General features: G+C 35.1%; 1 protein-coding gene across 3 annotated transcripts; it reads right to left on the bottom strand.

Moving 5' to 3' along the window:
• Window positions 1–2,499: 2,499 nt before the first annotated feature.
• On the bottom strand, window positions 2,500–6,724 carry LOC114404375 (probable pectinesterase/pectinesterase inhibitor 61). 3 transcript variants are annotated; one of them, XM_028367355.1, is made up of 4 exons: window positions 6,286–6,721; window positions 5,306–6,072; window positions 4,660–4,796; window positions 2,500–3,493 (listed from the first exon to the last, which is right to left on the bottom strand). In XM_028367355.1, exons 1-4 carry the CDS (start codon window positions 6,526–6,528, stop codon window positions 2,796–2,798), a joined length of 1,845 nt encoding a protein of 614 aa, XP_028223156.1. In that variant the 5' UTR covers window positions 6,529–6,721; the 3' UTR covers window positions 2,500–2,795. The 3 variants fall into 3 exon arrangements, with proteins under 3 accessions (XP_028223156.1, XP_028223158.1, XP_028223157.1); XM_028367356.1 differs by lacking the exon at window positions 2,500–3,493 and adding an exon at window positions 3,540–4,575 and having other exon boundaries at window positions 6,286–6,724; XM_028367357.1 differs by lacking the exons at window positions 5,306–6,072; window positions 6,286–6,721 and adding an exon at window positions 5,065–5,162.
• Between the last annotated feature and the right edge of the window lie 12,818 nt (window positions 6,725–19,542).

Genomic DNA, 19,542 nt, shown 5'->3' with positions numbered 1-19,542 from the left:
CACATATTATTGTTTACAGTTTTTAATACCATAGTTGGGGTTAGGGAACCTAACTATGGGGATGTATGCTTGTCCTTGTTGCATGCTGGTTTTCAAGAAAATAATGTTTTTGACTAATGGGATGTGATATATATCTATTATTGATGAATAACATTATTGTTTGTATTAGACTTGGGTTGTCTGATGACCTGGGGAGTGTGAATCTTAGGCATGAACTGTATATGTATATGCGGGGTGTGACTTACTGATGATATTTCTATTGATGACATTAATTGATATGAGGTGATGTTGATGTTTATGATGATATTGATATGAGATGATGTTGTTATTGATGATTATGTCAATATGAGTTGATGTTGTTATTGATGATTATGTTAATATGAGATGCTGTTGTTGTTGTTGATAATGTCATTGAGATGAGATGATGTTGATGTTGAGAATGATATTGAGATGATGTTGAAAATGCATTGTGATGATGTTATGTTGTGTATGTACATGGGGGGTGCAGTGACCTTGTTGGATATCCCTGGTGGGGAAATATAGTGGTTAAAGAGTTTTAAGCATCTCAGGAAGGGGATGGCTTAGAATCTTTAATTATCCACGGTCAGTGCATTGATGGTGCCCATGTTTCATACGTTGTATGTTGTGTATGTACATGGGGGTGCAGTGACCTTGTTGGATATCCCTGGTGGGGAAATAGAATGGTTTAAGAGTTTTAAGCATCTCTAGAGGGGGATGGCTTATAATCTTTAATTATCCAAGGTTAGTGCATTGACGGTGCCCATGTTTCATACGTTGTATGTTCATGGGGGGTGCAGTGCCCTTGTTGGATATCCCTGGTGGGGGACATATAGTGGTTAAAGAGTTTTAAGCATCTTTGGAGGGGGATGGCTTAGAATCTTTAATTATCCAAGGTCTGTGAATTGATGGTGCCCATGTTTCATAATTCATATTGCATGGAAATAGTACAAACTTTGTCAGTAAGTACTCGTAGTTGTTCACGAGGAAAAAATACTTGTACTTGGGTGTCATACCCTAATTTCGTCTGGGGACCATTGTTTGTCAGCATGCGACCTCCATTTGACCACTTCAAAATGTTTAATACCCATTGCCATGGAATCCGTAAAGTTACGGGACGTTTCAGAAAGAAAACAACCAAAAACACAAAAGTAGGGGGTGAACTTATCAAACACGGGGGTGCACTCAGGAAACTTCATCCAGAACATCCTAGAAGGGGGTGAACTTATCAATTATGGAGTGCGGTCAGGAATCTTCCTCAAGAAGTCTCTCGGCGGCAACCACCTCCATTTTGTTAAAAAATGGCATCCGGGGCATCCAGGGCTTCCGTAATGCTTCCGTAAAATTTTTGTAACCCTAAATAAGCATATTTCACTTAAGTTGGGTGATAAGGAAGAGAAAAAAAAGAAGAAAATCAAGTCTTATATGCTTTCGTAAGGCTTCTGTAACTTTTCCGTAAATTACGAAAAATGGGGGGTGAACTTACCAAGATGGGGGTGTATATAGCAATTTTTGAATTTTCGAATCAGAACACTTTGGAAGCTGGGTTGCTTAAGGAGGAAGCAACCTAGCTCGTCTGGGCGAGCTGGGCGGCAACCTCCTCCCCATTTTTTCTATAAATAGGGCAAGGGGGGCTGTTCCGAAGGGTCCCTAACCCCTATGCTATGCATTGCAACTGTTTTGGGTGAAAAAACGTGTTTCCGTGAAGAAAATCCAAGCCGAGGTACTTCCGTAATGCTTCCAAGATGTTTTTGTGAGCAATTTCATGAAGATTTTTCGTCGTTCTTCACCGTTCTTCGTGCGTTCTTCGTTCTTCAACCGGTAAGTTTTCGAATCCTAGACTTTCAATTCATTTATTGTTTTGTTGGCTTTCATCTTCATTTCGTTCTCTTTCGGTTTTCTTTTCTTCCGTTTTTAACGAGCTTTAACCGATCGTTTAAGCCGTTATCTCGCCTAATAAATGATGAAATGAATTCCAATCGATCATTTGTGTTGTAATGTCGTTTAATCACTATTAAAGCAAAATCTAACCGGGTTTAGTAGTATAGGCTACAACATAGAACACAAAAGCATGATTGATTAGAAAAATATATTTATATGCATTAGCTTGTTTGTTAGAAAGACCCAACATTTCTATCTACTGCTGTCACTTTTACTTACTTTGCATTTTATAGTTTTTAGCATAAAGGTTTAGTTTAATTTTTGTTTGAAATTATCAATCATACATGTTCTCTTAACAATGCTTCATTTCTGAACTTAACTCAGACTAACATTAGTTCTCTGTGTTTGATACTCGGATTCATCCGTTTTAATTTTTAAATACTTGATGATCCAGTGCGCTTTTCGGCAAACCGGATTTCCCTTGAATATATTTGTACGAAGAAAAAGTGAAACAAAAAGTAATTGCATGAGAAATCCAACAGTACCCCACCACATGCTGGAAAAAGAGCTTGACACCAAGGGAAGATACTAATAGACAGATTGGACCAATAAAGAACTTGGTAAGAACATGTACTAAAATTTATTGAGTCAATTATAACATCTTTGGTTTTGAGGCAGGAAGAAAAAAATACAAAGTGCTACTACATAAAGTCCTGTTTACAACTTATATTTATTACTAGCACCATTGATAAAAAAAATAGGCCCAAAATAATATATTTTGGCAAAAATAAAATAAGGACTATAAAAGTAGAAGCCATTCCCTTTTTCCCCCCATTGGGTAGGCTTGGTTGGACTTTGTAGCATGTCAAACCTTCTTATATACTTTGTGGTGTAATTCATGTAGATAACCCGGCTGCAAAGGCCACTCCGGTGGATGGTAACCAGGCTGACCCAGATATAAATTGGGCTACCGTGAATCGATTCGCCTCCATGGTAGACTTAATGACCCGGTACCCAGGCCATTGAACCCGTTGGCCCACTGCTGCACCCGGTCCATAATTCATGTACTCACCATAATACAATGTGTTCAAAGCAAAGTCTCCATTCCACTCCAACCATCCACGAGGATGTATGTGGTCACCCATGTAGGATACTAAGTATACGGTTCTAGAATACTGCTTCCATGGACGGCCCAAATAGGTGGGGAAGCTGCCCTTAACCGGGGCAAGATCCGGGGCGGGTAGGATCCGACAATTGTGCAAGGATATACCCGTATTCTGATTTGGGTCTTTTCTATTTTGGGCCGTGATGGTGTTCTTCTGTTGAGCCATAGGCTTACGAGCATAAATGTTGCACTTTTGGAAAACCACGGCAGCATTGCCAAATATGAAGTCTACAGTGCCGTAAATGTTGCATTCACGGAAAAATTGACGGTTAGAATGCACATAGCATGAGTCTTGATACCCCACAATGTTGCACCGGTACACCACCGCATGGTCGGCTCCGACACGGAGCGCCACTGCTTGATGCTTCGCTGGTCCCGCATAGTTCTCGAACGTGATGTCTCTTGCAATGAATCCAGCGCCACTAGCAGCTGCAGGAATTCTTAGTCTAATAAGAAATATGAACTAAATGAAATAAATTAAAGTACCAAAATTATTTTCATTGGGGACATGGTCACATGATAGTGTTGATAATTTTGTCTTGCAACGAATGACTAGGCAACAACCAATAATAACTTTATTTTGCTAATTTAATCAGGAGGCAGTCATTAATGTTTGTGTGTATTCTATTCTACGTTTCGATAAGAAGGATAACGGTTGTCCAGTGTCCACCAATGTATAGGATATATGTTAATAATAACTATGAATATGGAATGATGACAATAAAAGTCAAGAAATGTATAATCTTGTGTAAAAAAAATAAAAAAATGAATAATCATTTGTTTTGACGAAAGCAAGAGAACGCGTAAAGTTTATGCAATGCACGCTTTAATTGATGTTTTAACATATGAGACACTGTTTACCGTTGAGCGAGGTTTCTTTATAAACTCCAACAACCAACTACCACTTCCCTTATTATCACTTGTATAAATTTCAAACATTAATAAAATAGCTCCGAAGTTTTTTTTTTTTTTTCTGACAATAGCTCCGAAGTTAGTTAGTGCAAGAGTGGTGTTTTTTTTTTCATGTGGCATGAGCTGTAGTTATCTTCGTTAAATCGATTAAAAAAGTTTACCAGTTTTTCGGTTTAATTCTCTGCATGCATTTTTTCATTTCTGAATGAAATTTAGTTAAAAAAACTAGTTTTGATTTCGAAAGTACTTACGTGCAAAACGTGTTCTACGGGCACAATGATGCATGTTACATATATCACGATCTCCAAAAAAAAAATGTTACATATATCGCGATCAATATGCTATTTTTGTTTCTAAAAGTAAAAATACTGCCAGTCGCGTATTGGTCTTTCATAGTAAATACAGAAATGGTGCCGGTGGGGGTAATATTGTCCAAGTGGACACTCACTTGGACATGGAATAGACATGCAACTAGACAGCTTGGATAGGAATATTAACATTAACAACTAGAACGACATGGGCCACGTGCAAGCTTGCTTTGTTCAATTATCGTGCATGTTATTCGTTCACATTTTCCTACCCATACTTTTCGCAAAATGCTAAATAACAAAAGATAAGCAAAATTTGTATAATTAGATAAAAGCATCAACATTAAGAAGCCAGCAGATGAAAAGGAACGGTACCGAAGGATGCCGAGTGGAATGTCGTCATGCCATCTATCACATTCTTTTTCCCTGTGATGACAGTTTTGCCCTTCCCGTCACCTATGAACATCACATTCGTTTTTTTTCTCCCCACCTTCAAATTATTCTCCTCATACCTGAAAATTCCATCATATCCAAAAGTCAGCCCACATGTCATAGCTTTTATCAACTGGAATCATGCATCACCATAAAATACGAATAATTTTTAAATACACATCGGTGAAAAAAAAATCACATAAACCAATCTCAACAGCAATTCACCAGCAGCATAATTAATCGAACATGTTTTCCTCCTTTACTAGTCAACAAATTTTATAACGGAGATGGAGGCGTAAACATTGTTAGAAATTATAGCAGAAAACCGAAATCCATCATGAATTATACCTTCACATTATTACAGTTGCCAGGAGTGCATGCTGAAAAAAAAGTAACTAATTAATCACCGACCGTGTAACCTTTTTTCCGGTACGTATCACCTTCAATTATGAAACTAGTTTAATAAAAACAAGAAAATAATTAAAAAAAAATGCAAAGTTCGTTATCTCGAAAAGCGTACACTTTTCTCAGAGACAGAAAGCAGGCATATTTTATCTATTTAATATTCGCACAGTATTTATTTAATTACCTTCCTGCCCTCACGTAAATTATGAACCGGCGAGTACTATGCTCTGGCGCTTTCTTAATCGCCTCGGCAATGGTCTTCACTGTTCCGTTACCAGTCTTAGAAACGGTTATATCTGCCTGAATTGCCGACACTGGTAAACTCAATAATCTCCTATCTCGCTTATTCAACCAACCCGGAAATTTTCCCGAGATATCGCGATTAACATTCTCCTCCTCTTCTTCTTTGTTTTCCATTAATCGTCTCTTGTTCTGGATCGGCACCCCCGAGAAATCGCCACTTCCACTCGCCGAGAATATCGCAAGACAATTGCTCACGAGTTCAGACAAGTCCTTTAAGTTATCAATCATTTGGTCCTTCACGCTCCCGCTGGTGTCTTGGAGCCCCTCTGCACACGTGTCCTGATTAGTGAGCGCGGTGCTGAGCCACGTCATCACGTCTTCGGTGGATCCAACAGTGGCGGGCCTGACCTCGGTGCTGCCGGATAACGCCGAAGGCGAGAGGACGGAGTCGAGGGACCGTGATAGCGCCTCCATCGACTCCTCCAATAGCTCGAGGCAATCGTTGTAAGCCGCGCTAACCTTTGGGTTTGTGGCGGCAAACGAGAGGCCGCTGGAGGCGTAGAACGCCCGGCTTACGTGGCGTAGGGTCATGTTGAAGGAGATGTGGATGAGGTCTTGCTCCGAGGCAGTGGTGGAGCCAGGGAAGTCAAGGAGGGAATTGATGCATAAAGTAGGGAAACGTGTCTTGCTGCAGGTTCTGGAAATTGCCTGCAATTGTGAAATTTGATTGGATAAAAAAACACATTAATAATTGATAGCCTATTTGGGAAAAACAACCAAATCCTGCTTTTCCTGAACGCCAATTTTATTGAATTGGCGTCAATTCAATATTTGACGTTCAATTAAATGAATTAGTGAATCTAACAAGCCCACCATGAATGAAAAATTAATGTTGAAAAAACATCTAAAATTGGGTCTCACCTGTGTGGGATTGTGGGCGAGGTGGGGCCCGTTTTGGTTGCTGGTGGCGCGAGAGCGGACAACGGTAACTAGGGCGGCGGAGATGGCGGCGGCAACGATTAAGACGGCGGCGAGGAGAGAGAGCATGATGAGTTTCTTTTTGCTGCTGGCGGACGAAGAAGAAGAGGTTGGATTGGTGAGAGGAACAGTGGAGCGGCGTGAGGAGCCACCCGGGTCAGAGGGTCCCAATTTTCCATATTCCATTTGTGTTGGTGAAGTTGGGTGTGGGAAAGGGAATAATGAGTTAGTTGCTGGTTTTTCCTTCAAGTGGTGAGAGGGTGCGCTTTTTATAAATGGCGGTGCTATGAAGAGTGAGTTAGCTTTGCAAGTAAGAATGCCAGTGTTACACTGTTAATGTGAAAAATGGAAGGTTGGTGTGAAGTCCATGTCGTAGGAATTAGCTGGCTACTACTTCCAGCGTTGTCCACTGGATGTGAATGGTTTAGTAGAGTCTTTCTGTGCCTTTTTCCCTACCTCTTGTCTTTCTCGTCCTTAATCTATATTATTATCTATCTATATTATACAATCAATTTCACTTCAACTAATCAACTTCATTTGAACTAATATTCACCATGCATTAAAATTTCAATTTTATAATAGTGGTTGATTTTTTGTAATATTTGTATTTAATTAAAAACTAAATTACTCGTATTAATATTATTTAATATTTAATTTTGATAATTAAGAATTTATTTCGATCTTTTTATGTAAGTTATTTATTATACAACTTTAATAATTAAATTTTAATTTTGATAATTTTTCTATTAATTAATAACATTAAATTTTGACATATAAAAAATAATAACATAAAAATATTATATTACTACTCATACAATTTTTTAAAATTAGTTACTTTAAAATATATTTCACAACAAACAATAATTTTATTAATACATAATTAAGTTGAAAATAATTCATGATATGCAATAGCTAAGGATATAAATTAATAAGTAAATTTTTATGTATGTATATCATTATACTATAATTTAATTTATGTGTATAAATAAATTTCATAACTATAATAGTTAAAGTAATGTTTTAAAAATAAAGTGAATTGCTGATGGATACTCAAATTTTACAATATTGGTTTATCAAATCTAATCAAATTCAACTAACCTAATTATCAATAAAAAAATTAATTATATTAACAAATACATGGCCAATGACTTAATCAGATGTAATGAAGAATTATAAATTATAATAAATATCAGTATACCTTATTTTCTAATGTAATTTCATTAAAATCTTAAATACTACTATAAATTTTATAATAATAATAAGGTACTATTAATTGTCTTTTTGCTAATAAAGAATTTTCAAATAAAAATATATCTAAAATTTATTATTTAATTTAATTTTAATCTTAAATATTTTACAAATATATAAATACTATAATAACAAGGCAAAATTGCATTTTTGGTCTCCTAATTTATCTCCAATTTTGGATTTGGTCCCCCAGTGATTTAATTCACGAATTAGGTCCTCCTATTTTGTAAAATCGTGTAATGTTGGTCCCCTAGGCCACAAAGGCCATAATTGGACGTTGACCATTAGCAAGTGATATTGACTACCACGTGTCATGTTCTTATTGGATGATGACTGTCACATGTCATGTTCTGATTGGATGTCAACTCCATGAAAGATGAAATGCATTGTTGTTTTCATTGACCAATACACGTGACAATCATCATCCAATAAGAACATGACATGTGACAGTCAACATCACTTGCTAACGGTCAACGTCCAATTGTGGCTTGAGAAATCAACATTGCACGATTTTACAAAATAGGAGGACCCAATTCGTGAATTAAATTACTGGGGGACCAAATCCGAAACTAGAGATAAATTGGGGGACTGAAAATATAATTTTGCCTAATAACAACGTTAAATATTATTTTAGTTCTTATTAAATTTATGTGATTATTAAAAGTAATGATTTTATAATATCTAGTTTATTTTAAAATAATTTAGAATAGTTTATTTTAATTAATAATTATGCAAATAGATTAAGAAAATAAACTATTTTGTGTGTGTATATATATATATATATATATATATATATATATATATATATATATATATATATATATATATATATATATATATATATATAAATTTCAATAAAATCACATAATTTTAATTAATATCATCAAAATGAGTAAAATATCATATAAAATAAAATTTAATTTTTATAATAAATATAGTTAAAAATTACTAATTATAAACTAACAAAATTCTATTACATGTAAACATTGTTTTCACAATAACAAAAAATGAATACTCAAATAGAAATAATTATAAGATTTTATTTAATACATTTTCTTGTTCGAATTTATATATTTCATATAAATATTACATCAGTATTATTACTTTGGGAAAAAACAAATCATGATACATTTCTATAGACATAATATTTTTTAATATAATATTTACTCAAACGACATAATTAATCTTTACTAAATACTTAAACATTCATAATTTTATTCTTTTACATGTATTTTTAAAATAAAGCTAAATATAAATAAAAAAATTATAATTTAATCAAAATCGTACCAAGGTTTCAAATCTAGTATATTATTGTTCTGTGCTAGCTTGTGATAGTGTGTTGGAATTGTTCTACGTTAATGACTCAAGTCACTATGACTAATTGAATTATACAATGTTACAAGCCTGAAGTGTAAATTTTTTTTGGCGTAGCTTGAGGTGTCAACTAATTAGATTAAAAAAAACAGATAGTATAATTAAATAAAAAGAAAACAAAGATAAATAATTATATGATTAATGATATGATGTGGAAAAAAAAATAACAAATGTAAAAGAAAAATGAAAAAATGAGAATGAAATATAATGGATGGCCTAAGTAGGTATGACAAGTCTATTAGTCTTCGTGGTGATAACTCAAACCCGTTCCAACTTTGGCAAGGAAAAATTAAATTAATCAGGATTGGATTTTTTTTCAATTGAGAAAGTTAAGTTGGGGAATAGGATCGGATTTTTTTCAATTGACAAAGTTAAGTTGGGGAATAGGATCGGATATGTTAGTCCCAGCCTTAGTGCCAATGCTATTCTGATATAATAAATATTTTAAATTATTATCCTAACCTTATATTTTTAATGAATTAATGTTTGTTTTATGCATGAAATTATTATTTTTCTTATAATTATGTATAATTTTTACTTAATTTCATGTTAAGCTTAAAAAATAAATAAGAAAAAATAATTTTTACTTAATTTATTGTTAAGCACTTGGAATTTCAAGCTTAGTAAATAAAGTGTCATGATTAATATTTTTTTAAACTATCTAAAAATAAAAGAGATCAAACAAATTTTTACTTAAAATTTTAATTTAACATGCTGTAATAATAGATTCAGTCAAATTAAAAAAATTATTATGTTATTTCATTTTTATGAATAAAAAAACAAAATAGGATTAGGGTAGGACAGAGCCAAAAAATCCAATCCCCAAATAGAGACCAGAATAAATCTAATTTTTAGATCCTCACGAAAATTAAGGGCGAGAGCATGCAAGACTTGGGGAGTGGAAACCAGGGAGTGAAGAGACTAAATCTCCCCCGCTGCCCTCCCATTGCCATACCTAAGCCTAAGAGTGTAATTTGTAGTACGTTATCTTTATGAATTGGTGAAAAGGGGGACGTGCATGAGTTTCTTAACTATTAAGCTAAATCTCCAATAACATCCTTGTCGTGTCTAATTTCTGATGTATTTTATTGCCTCACCTTTCTACTGTTAATCATGTCCAAAAGTTGCCACTTATTCTCCTTATTCTACTGTTCTCAACGTTACAAGCTATAATTCCATCTTTCCGCTCTCTTTTTACTTTATTAGACATCATTGCTTAGGAAAATGGATTTTACACAACTTTCTCTACACTTTTTTATCATACTTCGTAGGAGAAAAGTGCGCTTTAAAAAATTAGGATGATTCTACTGTGAACCTTAGTCCCAAATGGTTCACCGATGGACCACTAATTTAGCAGTGATCAATTCGTAAAAATAATTTAAAAATAGAAAGTTAAATATTATATTTTATGTTGTTTAAAATACTCATTATGCATATAATTGTCAACTGTAAAAATTATAAATACTTTTCTTGAATAATTTCTATTTATAGTAATTTTTACTAGTGATTCTATTAATAAATAAATATTTAAGTGTAAGACATAAAATCTTTATTTGATTAGAAATTCTTTTTTGTTCAAACAAGCAATCATAATTTTTAAGAGAATTGTCTAAGTATTAATGAAAATAATGATGATAATTTCAATAGTAATTAATATCCATTTTTATAGTTTTCTATATAAGTATTTGGCTATTTGCTAGTGATTTAGATAATAATAGTTTTCGATAATAATAATTTCAATGAGTATAATCTCAATAATAAGTTCAACAATATAATTTCATAATAGTTCTAATAGTATAATAATAAGCAATGAAGATTTAATAAAAGTAAAGTTTAGAGAAAAAATGTGATGCAATCCTCTTTAGGAAGGGACCACTCACCAGAGTCATGAGTAGGATGCTCCAAGAGGATTGGACTAGAGCTGCTGAAGAAGACCCTAGGATTCTCATGAACCTCAGGGTAGTGTAATAAGTCAAAAATAAAGGGTCAATCAGTTAGTAATTAGATAAGATTAGTAGTTAGTTATGATTAGTATTTTATTTTAAAAAGTCAATTAGATAAGATTAGGAAGTTATGATTAGGATTTTATCTTAAACAATTAGATAAGATTAGGAAGTGAGAGTATAAATATCAGTATGTACTCATAGAAGGCATGCAGAAAATAAAAGTTATTTAGTTTGTTTCCTCTTTCGTTGTGCGAGTAAAGAGTGAGTGAAGTTACATTAGAAATTTATTTTCAATTGTAACAATTGGTATCAGATTGCTAGGTGACAATGGTGACAACAAAAGAGCTTGAGACACACATGGATTCTTATGAGAAGATCATCTCTGATCTTCAAGAATCAATGCAAAATTCGTTCGAGATGATACAAAAATCTATCAAGGGACTGATGGTTTCGATTGCAACCCAACATAAGGGACCTAAAATCACAACTGAGGATGGAAATCATAGTGGGACTCATGAACCCATTGTCTCGATGGTGGATAGGGCGCAAATCCCTTTTCCCTCTTTTGATGGTTCTAATTATCGAGAATGGAACGCAAAATCCGAACAATTTTTTGAATTGGAAGGAACACCGGAAGAGCAACGAAGTCGTTTGTTGCGATTGTCCATGGGTGGTAAGGCTTTTGCTTGGCAAAGGAATTACATGCAGAATGCGAATAAAAAACACAAGACGTGGCAACAAATTTTGCAAGACGCAGGCAGTCGATTTGACACTGGTGCATTCGATGACCCGGTGGCAGAACTTGCGAGATGAAGCATGATCATATGTTACAGAAGATAGTGGATAAAATAAGATTTTGTCAACAACCTTATAAGCAGTCCACATTTGATGGCCAATTCTTGAGACGCAAAGGTAAGGTAGTCATTCGAGCAAACTCAGCACTCAGAACCAAAATACTACATCATTTTCATAATTCTGTGATTGAAGGGCATTCTGGAGATGATCTAACTTACAGACGAATTAAAGACCAATTCTATTGGAAAGGGTTGCAGAAAGCAGTAAAAAAATGGGTGCAGGAGTGTATCACTTGTCAACAGAACAAGCCATTATTAAGGATGCCAGTTGGATTACTTCAACCATTATCCATTCCTGATAGGGCTTGGAAGTCTATTTCAATGGACTTTATAGTCGATCTTCCTAAGTCGAATGGCATGATTGTCATCTTTGTTGTTTGTGATAGACTTGCAAAGTATGGACATTTCCTTCCATTAGCTCACCCTTTTGGAGCTGCTAAGGTGGCACAGTTGTTCATGGATAACATCGTGAGGTTACATGGATGGCCAAGTGAAATAATATCAGATAGAGATAATATATTTATGAGTGCATTTTGGACGGAACTAATGAAGAAGCACGCAGTCAAACTTTTGCGGTCAACTGCATTTCATCCCCAGACAGATGGGCAAACTGAGGCCCTCAACAAAGCACTCGAAGTTTATTTAAGATGTGTCACTGGTGTCCTGCCCAAGAAATGGTCAAAGTATCTTTCTTCTGCAGAACTTTGGTACAATACAAAGTTTCATAGTGCAACTCTGTTGACCCCCTTTGAAGCTTTGTACAGCTATCCTCCACCAATGCCAAATAGTACTCTAACAGGAGATTCTTTGGTGGAAGCAGTGGATTATACCATCAAGACAAGAGAGCAGATAACAAAGTTACTTCACCACAACTTGCTTCGTGCCCAGAAAAGAATGAAACATTATGCTGACCTCAAACGAGTGGAAAACGAGTTCAAATGTGGAGACCTAGTCTATTTAAAAATTCAGCCATACAAGCAGCTTACTTTGGCAAACCATGCTTTCCACAAATTGGCAGCTAGGTACTATGGGCCTTTCAAGGTGTTGGAGCGAATAGGGAAGGTTGCTTACAAACTTGAGTTACCCACTGGAACAAAAATACATGACGTGTTTCATGTATCTTTGTTAAAGAAACATCATGGTGCCCATTGTTAGTCGATGAATATGACAAACTTTGGTGTATAAAACTTGCGCAAATTGTATCAAACTCCTCCAATTCATGGTTATTTTGTAGTGTTGTAATTACTTTTGGGTAAAGATAGGTAATAAATACTTAGTACTTCCATTTTGTGTGTTTAATAATCATTTTCTCTCAATTTTAGGTTAATTAGGCGAGTTTGTGAAGTGCTGATTTTCACCCTCTCGCTAAGTTGGCTTAGCGAGCCATCTACTGAGCGCAACATTCCTTGGTTAAGTGCGAGGAAGAATCTAGAAGAAGGATGAGTTGTGCATGTTCGTTGAGCGAAGGGCCATCCCGCTAAGCGCACCGCTTCAGTCCATTCGCTGAGCGAGAAAAGCCGCACTAAGCCGAAATTCACTAATGTGCGTTAAGCGGTTCAGAATTGCGCTAAGTGCACGAGCACGAACAAAGCCACCTATTTAAGCCTGAAATCAGATTTTGGAAGGGAGTTTGGCCTGTTCTTGAAGCTTCTGCATGTCTAGAGAGTTCTAGAGAGAGAAAGGTCCAAGTTCCAAAAAGTTTGAGAGATTTTGTTGTGTGAAGATCTACAGAGACCAGAGCTTGAAGAGGAAGCCGTCCTGAGAGCTTGAGATGAGTTTGTGAGTGATTGTGAGGTCCTAGATGTGGAGGAGACATCCCCACTACTTGTATTTCTGCAATCCTTCATCTTTCTCTTCTCTTGGTTGTAAAGGAAGCTTCCCAATTATGGAAAGCTAAATCCTCTGTTGGTTCTTCCTTGTAGGTACTTGATGTAAATACCTGTATATTTATTTAATGATGTTTTGTGTGTTCACTCTACTATCAGAACTTCATTCTACCATGCTTTTGCCTTGATCACGTAGATGCATGTCTTTTTAGGATCATTCAATAGTGGAAACTGGTCTGATTCTTAGAACTTGATAGGACAGGGCTAGTTTGTCGTACTATCACGAGGGATCGTGGTATGATAACCTAGTTGTTGTATGTTTATCTTAATGCGGTCCTGGCTGAGTTTAGTCCAACAAGAGGAATCTGTGGACAATGCATGATCAGGATTAGGCTAGACTATCATGAGGAATCGGGGTTCAGCATTTCAGGAGACACCATAGAACACATGAGCATTGTTAAGTAGAGAATATCCTTTTAACATCAGACACCTATTAGGAAGACCAACGTGTTACCTACTTGTCTTTACACATCATTTCTCACGTGCTTTTCCTTTTAATAGTTAGGTTACACACCTGTTCATAGTAAACATATCTCTTTTCACATTAGACACCTATTCACTGAAATAGCTTTACCATGTAACACAAGTTCCCCGAGAGTTCGATACTCGATTCTTACCGTTTTATACTACTTGCACGATCCGGTGCACTTGCCAGAAGTGAAAACCCATATGGTTTCAACTGATTTGCCGGTGTATAATGAGGAAGGGGAAGTTCAATTGCAACCACTAGTGGTCTGGGATAAGAGAATGAAGAAGAAGGGAAACCGAGCTATAATGGAAGTACTTATCCAATGGCGACATACCAATCTCAAAGATGCTGTTTGGAAGGAACTTTATGTAGTACAACAACAATTTCCAAATTTTGATTGGAATTCTAATAGGCCTTGAGGACAAGTCTTTTTCAGTGGTCAATTAGTTAGTAATTAGATAAGATTAGTAGTCAGTTATGATTAGTATTTTATTTTAAAGATAAGATTAGTAGTTAGTTATGATTAGTATTTTATTTTAAAAAGTCAATTAGATAAGATTAGGAAGTTATGATTAAGATTTTATCTTAAACAATCAGATAAGATTAGGAAGTGAGAGTATAAATATCAGTATGTACTCATAGATTAATAGCTTTGTATTTCAGGGCATTTTAAGTAGTCTTTGTAGTTGGAACTTTTTTTGTATTTTCATGTATTTTGGCATGGGGTGAGCTTAGCTATTAGAATGGTGTGTATAGTTAAGCTTTGGCTTCTCATCTCAAGGAGTTGAGCTTAGCTATTAGAGGGATGTGTGTAGCTAAGCTCTACCTTCTCAAGGAAGCTTCTCAAGGAGGTGAGATTAGCTATTAGAGGGGTGTGTGTAGCTAAGCTCTAGCTCTTAAGGAAGTTTCTGAAGGAAGCTTTCTTTTAGTTAGTGACCTAGGATATAAATAGAAACATGTGTAACACCTATCATAAATTTGATGAATGTGAAACTTGTGAGACACACTTCAAAGTTCAACTTCTCTCCCTCTTTTTTTCCTTCAATTTCGTGACCCCCCGTTCGTGGTTTCGACAAGTGCACCGGATCGCACAAGTAGTATAAAACGGTAAGAACCGAGTATCGAACACTCGGGGAACTTGTGTTATTTGGTAAGCTATTTCAGCAAATAGGTGTCTGGTGTGTAAAGGTAAGTGTGAATATGAACAGGTGTATAAACTATCTGTGCTAAAAGAAAGAAAATCACGCGAGAGAACTGATGTGTAAAAACAAGTAGAGAACACGTTGGTCTTCCTAATAGGTGTCTGATGCTAAAAAGATATTCTCTATCTAACAATGCTCATGTGTTCTTATGGTGTCTCCTAAGATACTAAACCCTGATTCCTCATGATAGTTTAGCCTAATCCTAATCAAGCATCATCCGCAAATTCCTCTTGTAAGACTAAACTCAACCAGGACCACATTAAGACACACATACTGAACTAAATTATCGCACCTTGATTCCTCGTGAAAGCACGACAACTCAGCCTTGCACTATCAAGGACTTTAGAGTCAGACCAGTTTCCACTGTTGAATGACCCTAACAAAGCATGCATCTACGTGATCAAGGTAAAGGCATACTGGAATGAAAAGCAGATAACACAGAGAACACACAAAACATCATTAAATAAATAGAAATATATTTACATCAGGTACCTATAGGGAAGATCCAACAGAGGATTTAGCTTTCCATACCAGGATGCCTTCTTAACAACAAAAAGAAGAACAAGATGAAAGATTGCAAAAATACAAGTGGTGAGGAAGTCTCCTTCACCTCTAGGATCTCACAATTACTCACAAACTCATCTCAAGCTCTCAAACCGGATCCTGCTTCAAGCTCTGGTCTCTGTAGATCTTCACACAACAAAATCTCTCAAAACTCTCTGGAACTTGGACCTTTCTCTCTCTAGAAACCCTAGACATGCAAAGCTCTGAATCCCAGTCCAAACTCCCTTCACAAAATCTGATTTCAGGCTTAAATAGGTGGCCTTGTCCGTGCTCATGCGCTTAGCGCAAATCTGAATCGCTTAACGCACATTAGTGGATTTTGGCTTAGCGCGCTTCTCTCGCTTAGCGGATGAGCTGAAGCGGTGCGCTTGATGACCCGGAGCGGTGCACTCAGCGAACCTATATAGCTCATCTTCTTCTGGATTCTTCCTCGCGCTTAGCCACTGAGTGTTGCGCTTAGCAGACGCTCGCTAAGCCAGTAGATTAGCTTAGCGAGAAGGTGAAAAACAACACTTACCAAAGCTTGACTAATTAACCCTAAATTGAGAGAAAATGATTATTAAACACACAAAATGAAAATACTAAATATTTATTACCTATATTTAATAGAAAATACTTATAACACTACAAAATAACCATAAATTGGGAGAGTTTGATACAATTTATACAAGTTTTATACACAAAAGTTAGTCATTTTCATCGACTAACAACTCCCCCAAATTTATATTTTTGCTTGTCCTCAAGCAATCAAGAACAACTCACTTGTCCTTAAGTGATAACAACATGCAGTGATTATTTACAGAGGTGTATGCATAAAAAATTACTGATTGCATGATGAGAAAGATGAAGCAATGTGTACCTATCACTTGTCTTCACAAAATATGCAGTTATTCAAAGAGAAGAATAAAATGTGAACTCTATAGTTAGATGAAGTTAATCATAAGAGAGATATCAAGGAAAGTAGCTTAAACCACAGTCTCACGGCCACTGTTTCACTCACGCACAAGTGTGTAAGCTATTCATTGATAACAACTAACAGGAGATCCAATCATTGAATTTCATCTCATGCCATAAAGTCCGAAATGTATAAACAGAATCAGAAGGACTTTCTCAGGCTTGTAGTAAGGCTTGGCTACAACAATTTATTGGTTTTTCTAGGATTCAAATGTTTAGATTCTAAGAGATCATAAGTCCTAGACTTATCCCAATGATCTTGTATCATACAAGTAGCTTTCTCACTATCTTTTCCTCTTAAGTTGCTTTTGACCTTATTGTAACAGCACAATTTATTCTTTTCTTTCTCTTTTTTTTAACATACAACTTATTTGTTGTGTGTGCTGATGCTTAACCTTTTTCTTTTCATTCTAATTGACTTCCCTCCCCCAAATTTAGAGTAAATTTTCGTTGAACCATATGCTCTCCTAGAATCTAAACAAGGTATCAGGAGATAATTATTTAATTTCAGGGTTCAATTCATGACAAAATCATTCAGCTTATATAGGGAGCAAAGGATGCAATTATCATTCAAGGTAAGCTATTTGGTCAAAAGAGCTTGTGTATACACAAATCATGGCCTTCATCATGTTCTGATTTATACATATCATTAAATTCAAAGATTTATGCAAAGATTATGACTCACAGCTAGTCGTTCACTCACAAAGTAAGGTCACACTCTCACCGGTTTTGGTTCAAGCTTTTCTTTCACAATTAATCTGTCTACTGACTAACAATTCTATTGTAAGTTTACAATCTTGTTCTTTCTTTGTCTAACATACACACTTGCTCAAACTCATGATAAGAAACACAAACTTCATCCTAATCATGCATTCAATCTAAATTAAAAACATACAACCATTTTCACAAAATAACTAAAATGCTTCACTGCCATACCATTAAAACTAAGTTAAACTGTTCAAGATGCTTCAAGATAAGCAAACCAATGATTCATAAATAAAACTATAAAAAAGGAATTACTGTACAAAAACCATAATTTGTTGGATCAAGTGGCCTCAGAATAATTAATAAGGGGGGTTGAATTAATTATTAATGTGTCTTGACTAATCAAAAAATTTATCCTTCTTAATGTTACTATATTCAACTAGGCTTTTACTACTAAGTTAAGAAAGTAAATAACAAAAACAATAACTTAACCAAAAGTAAAAGCGGCAATTAAAAGTACATAGCGGAAATTAAAGAGTGTAGGGAAGAAGAAGACAAACACAAGATTTATACTGGTTTGGCCACAACTCGTACCTACATCCAGTCCCCAAGCAACCAACGGTTCTTGAGATTTCTTTCAACCTTGTAAAATCCTTTACAAGCCAAAGATCCACAAGGGATGTACCCTCCCTTGTTCTCTTTGAACAACCAAGTGGATGTACCTTCCACTTGAACTGATCCACAAGAGATGTATCCTCTCTTGTTCTCAGTATAACAACCCAAGTAGATGTACCCTCTACTTGTGCCACAAAGGATGTACCCTCCAATGTGTTAGGACAAAGAATTCTTAGGCGGTTAGTCTCTTGAATTCTCAATGAGGGGGATACAAAAGATATCTTAGGCGGTTAGTCCTTTGAAATCTTTTGTATAAAGGGAAAAGGAAAAAGATATCTCAGGCGGTTAGTCCTTTGAAATCTTTTGTAAGAAACAGAAGATATCTCAGGCGGTTAGTCCTTTGAAATCTTTTGTCAAGAGGGAGAAGGGAAGAAACAAAAGAATTCTCAGGCAGTTAGTCCTTTGAATTTTGTGACAAGAGAAAAAAGTGACTGAAGAAAAAGAATAGCACAAGTTTTTGGTCAATGAACTTTTCTTGAAAGAGAAAGTATTGAACAAAAACTCTTAGAAAGATGAAGAGAAATGAATGAAAGAAATCAATCTTTTTGAATGAAAGAAATCAGTCTTAGTTCTATAAAATTCATGTCATGGTCACATATTTATAATCATTTGATGACTCAAGTTAAAGTTTGTGACTCTTGGCAATTTCTTTAAAACTAGTCACCTTTTAAAAATTGTGACTCTTTTGAAAACTAGTCACTTAAAAAGTTGTGACTTTTGCAAAAATCTTCAGAAACAAGTCACTTTTAGAATTGTGACTTTTGGAAATTTATTTTTCGAAATCAGTCACTGGTAATCGATTATTATTATAGTGTAATCAATTACACATCAAAAGATGTGACTTTTCATGTTTAAATTTGAAAATCAAAACGTTTAGAAACATTGGTAATCGATTACAAGTATTGTGTAATCGATTACACAAGTTTAAAATGATTTGAAAATGTTTTATCACTAGTTGTGACTCTTGAAATTTGAAATCTAACGTTTTAAAACATTGGTAATCGATTACATGATTATGGTAATCGATTACAAATTTGTAAATCAGTTTTGAAAACAATGCTGGCTACTGGTAATCGATTACTATCTTCTGGTAATCAATTACCAGAGAGTAAAACTCTTTGGTAAAAGATTTTGTGAAAAATTCTTGTGCTACTCAATGTTTAGAAAAACTTTTTTAGTACTTATCTTGATTCAGTCTTCTCTTGATTCTAGAATCTTGAGTCTTGAATCTTGATCTTGATTATTCTTGAATCTTGATTCTTGAAACTTGATTGAATCTTGAAACTTGATTATTCTTGAATCTTGATTCTTTGAAACTTGATT

This window comes from Glycine soja, unplaced genomic scaffold (genome assembly GCF_004193775.1).
Source record: "Glycine soja cultivar W05 unplaced genomic scaffold, ASM419377v2 tig00028139_1_pilon, whole genome shotgun sequence".
In the NCBI taxonomy this organism is placed as follows: domain Eukaryota; kingdom Viridiplantae; phylum Streptophyta; class Magnoliopsida; order Fabales; family Fabaceae; genus Glycine; species Glycine soja.
This window is presented reverse-complemented; position numbering and strand designations above follow the sequence as displayed.

What these genes read in the sequence shown, in the direction of transcription:
- LOC114404375 (XM_028367355.1), bottom strand. Translation starts at nt 6,528, where the DNA reads ATGGAATATGGAAAATTGGGACCCTCTGACCCGGGTGGCTCCTCACGC. An exon ending in ATTTACGTGAGGGCAGGAAG is followed by an intron (nt 4,797 to 5,305) that starts GTAATTAAATAA and finishes TGGAATTTTCAG; the next exon opens with GTATGAGGAGAATAATTTGA. An exon ending in ATTCCACTCGGCATCCTTCG is followed by an intron (nt 3,494 to 4,659) that starts GTACCGTTCCTT and finishes GAATTCCTGCAG; the next exon opens with CTGCTAGTGGCGCTGGATTC.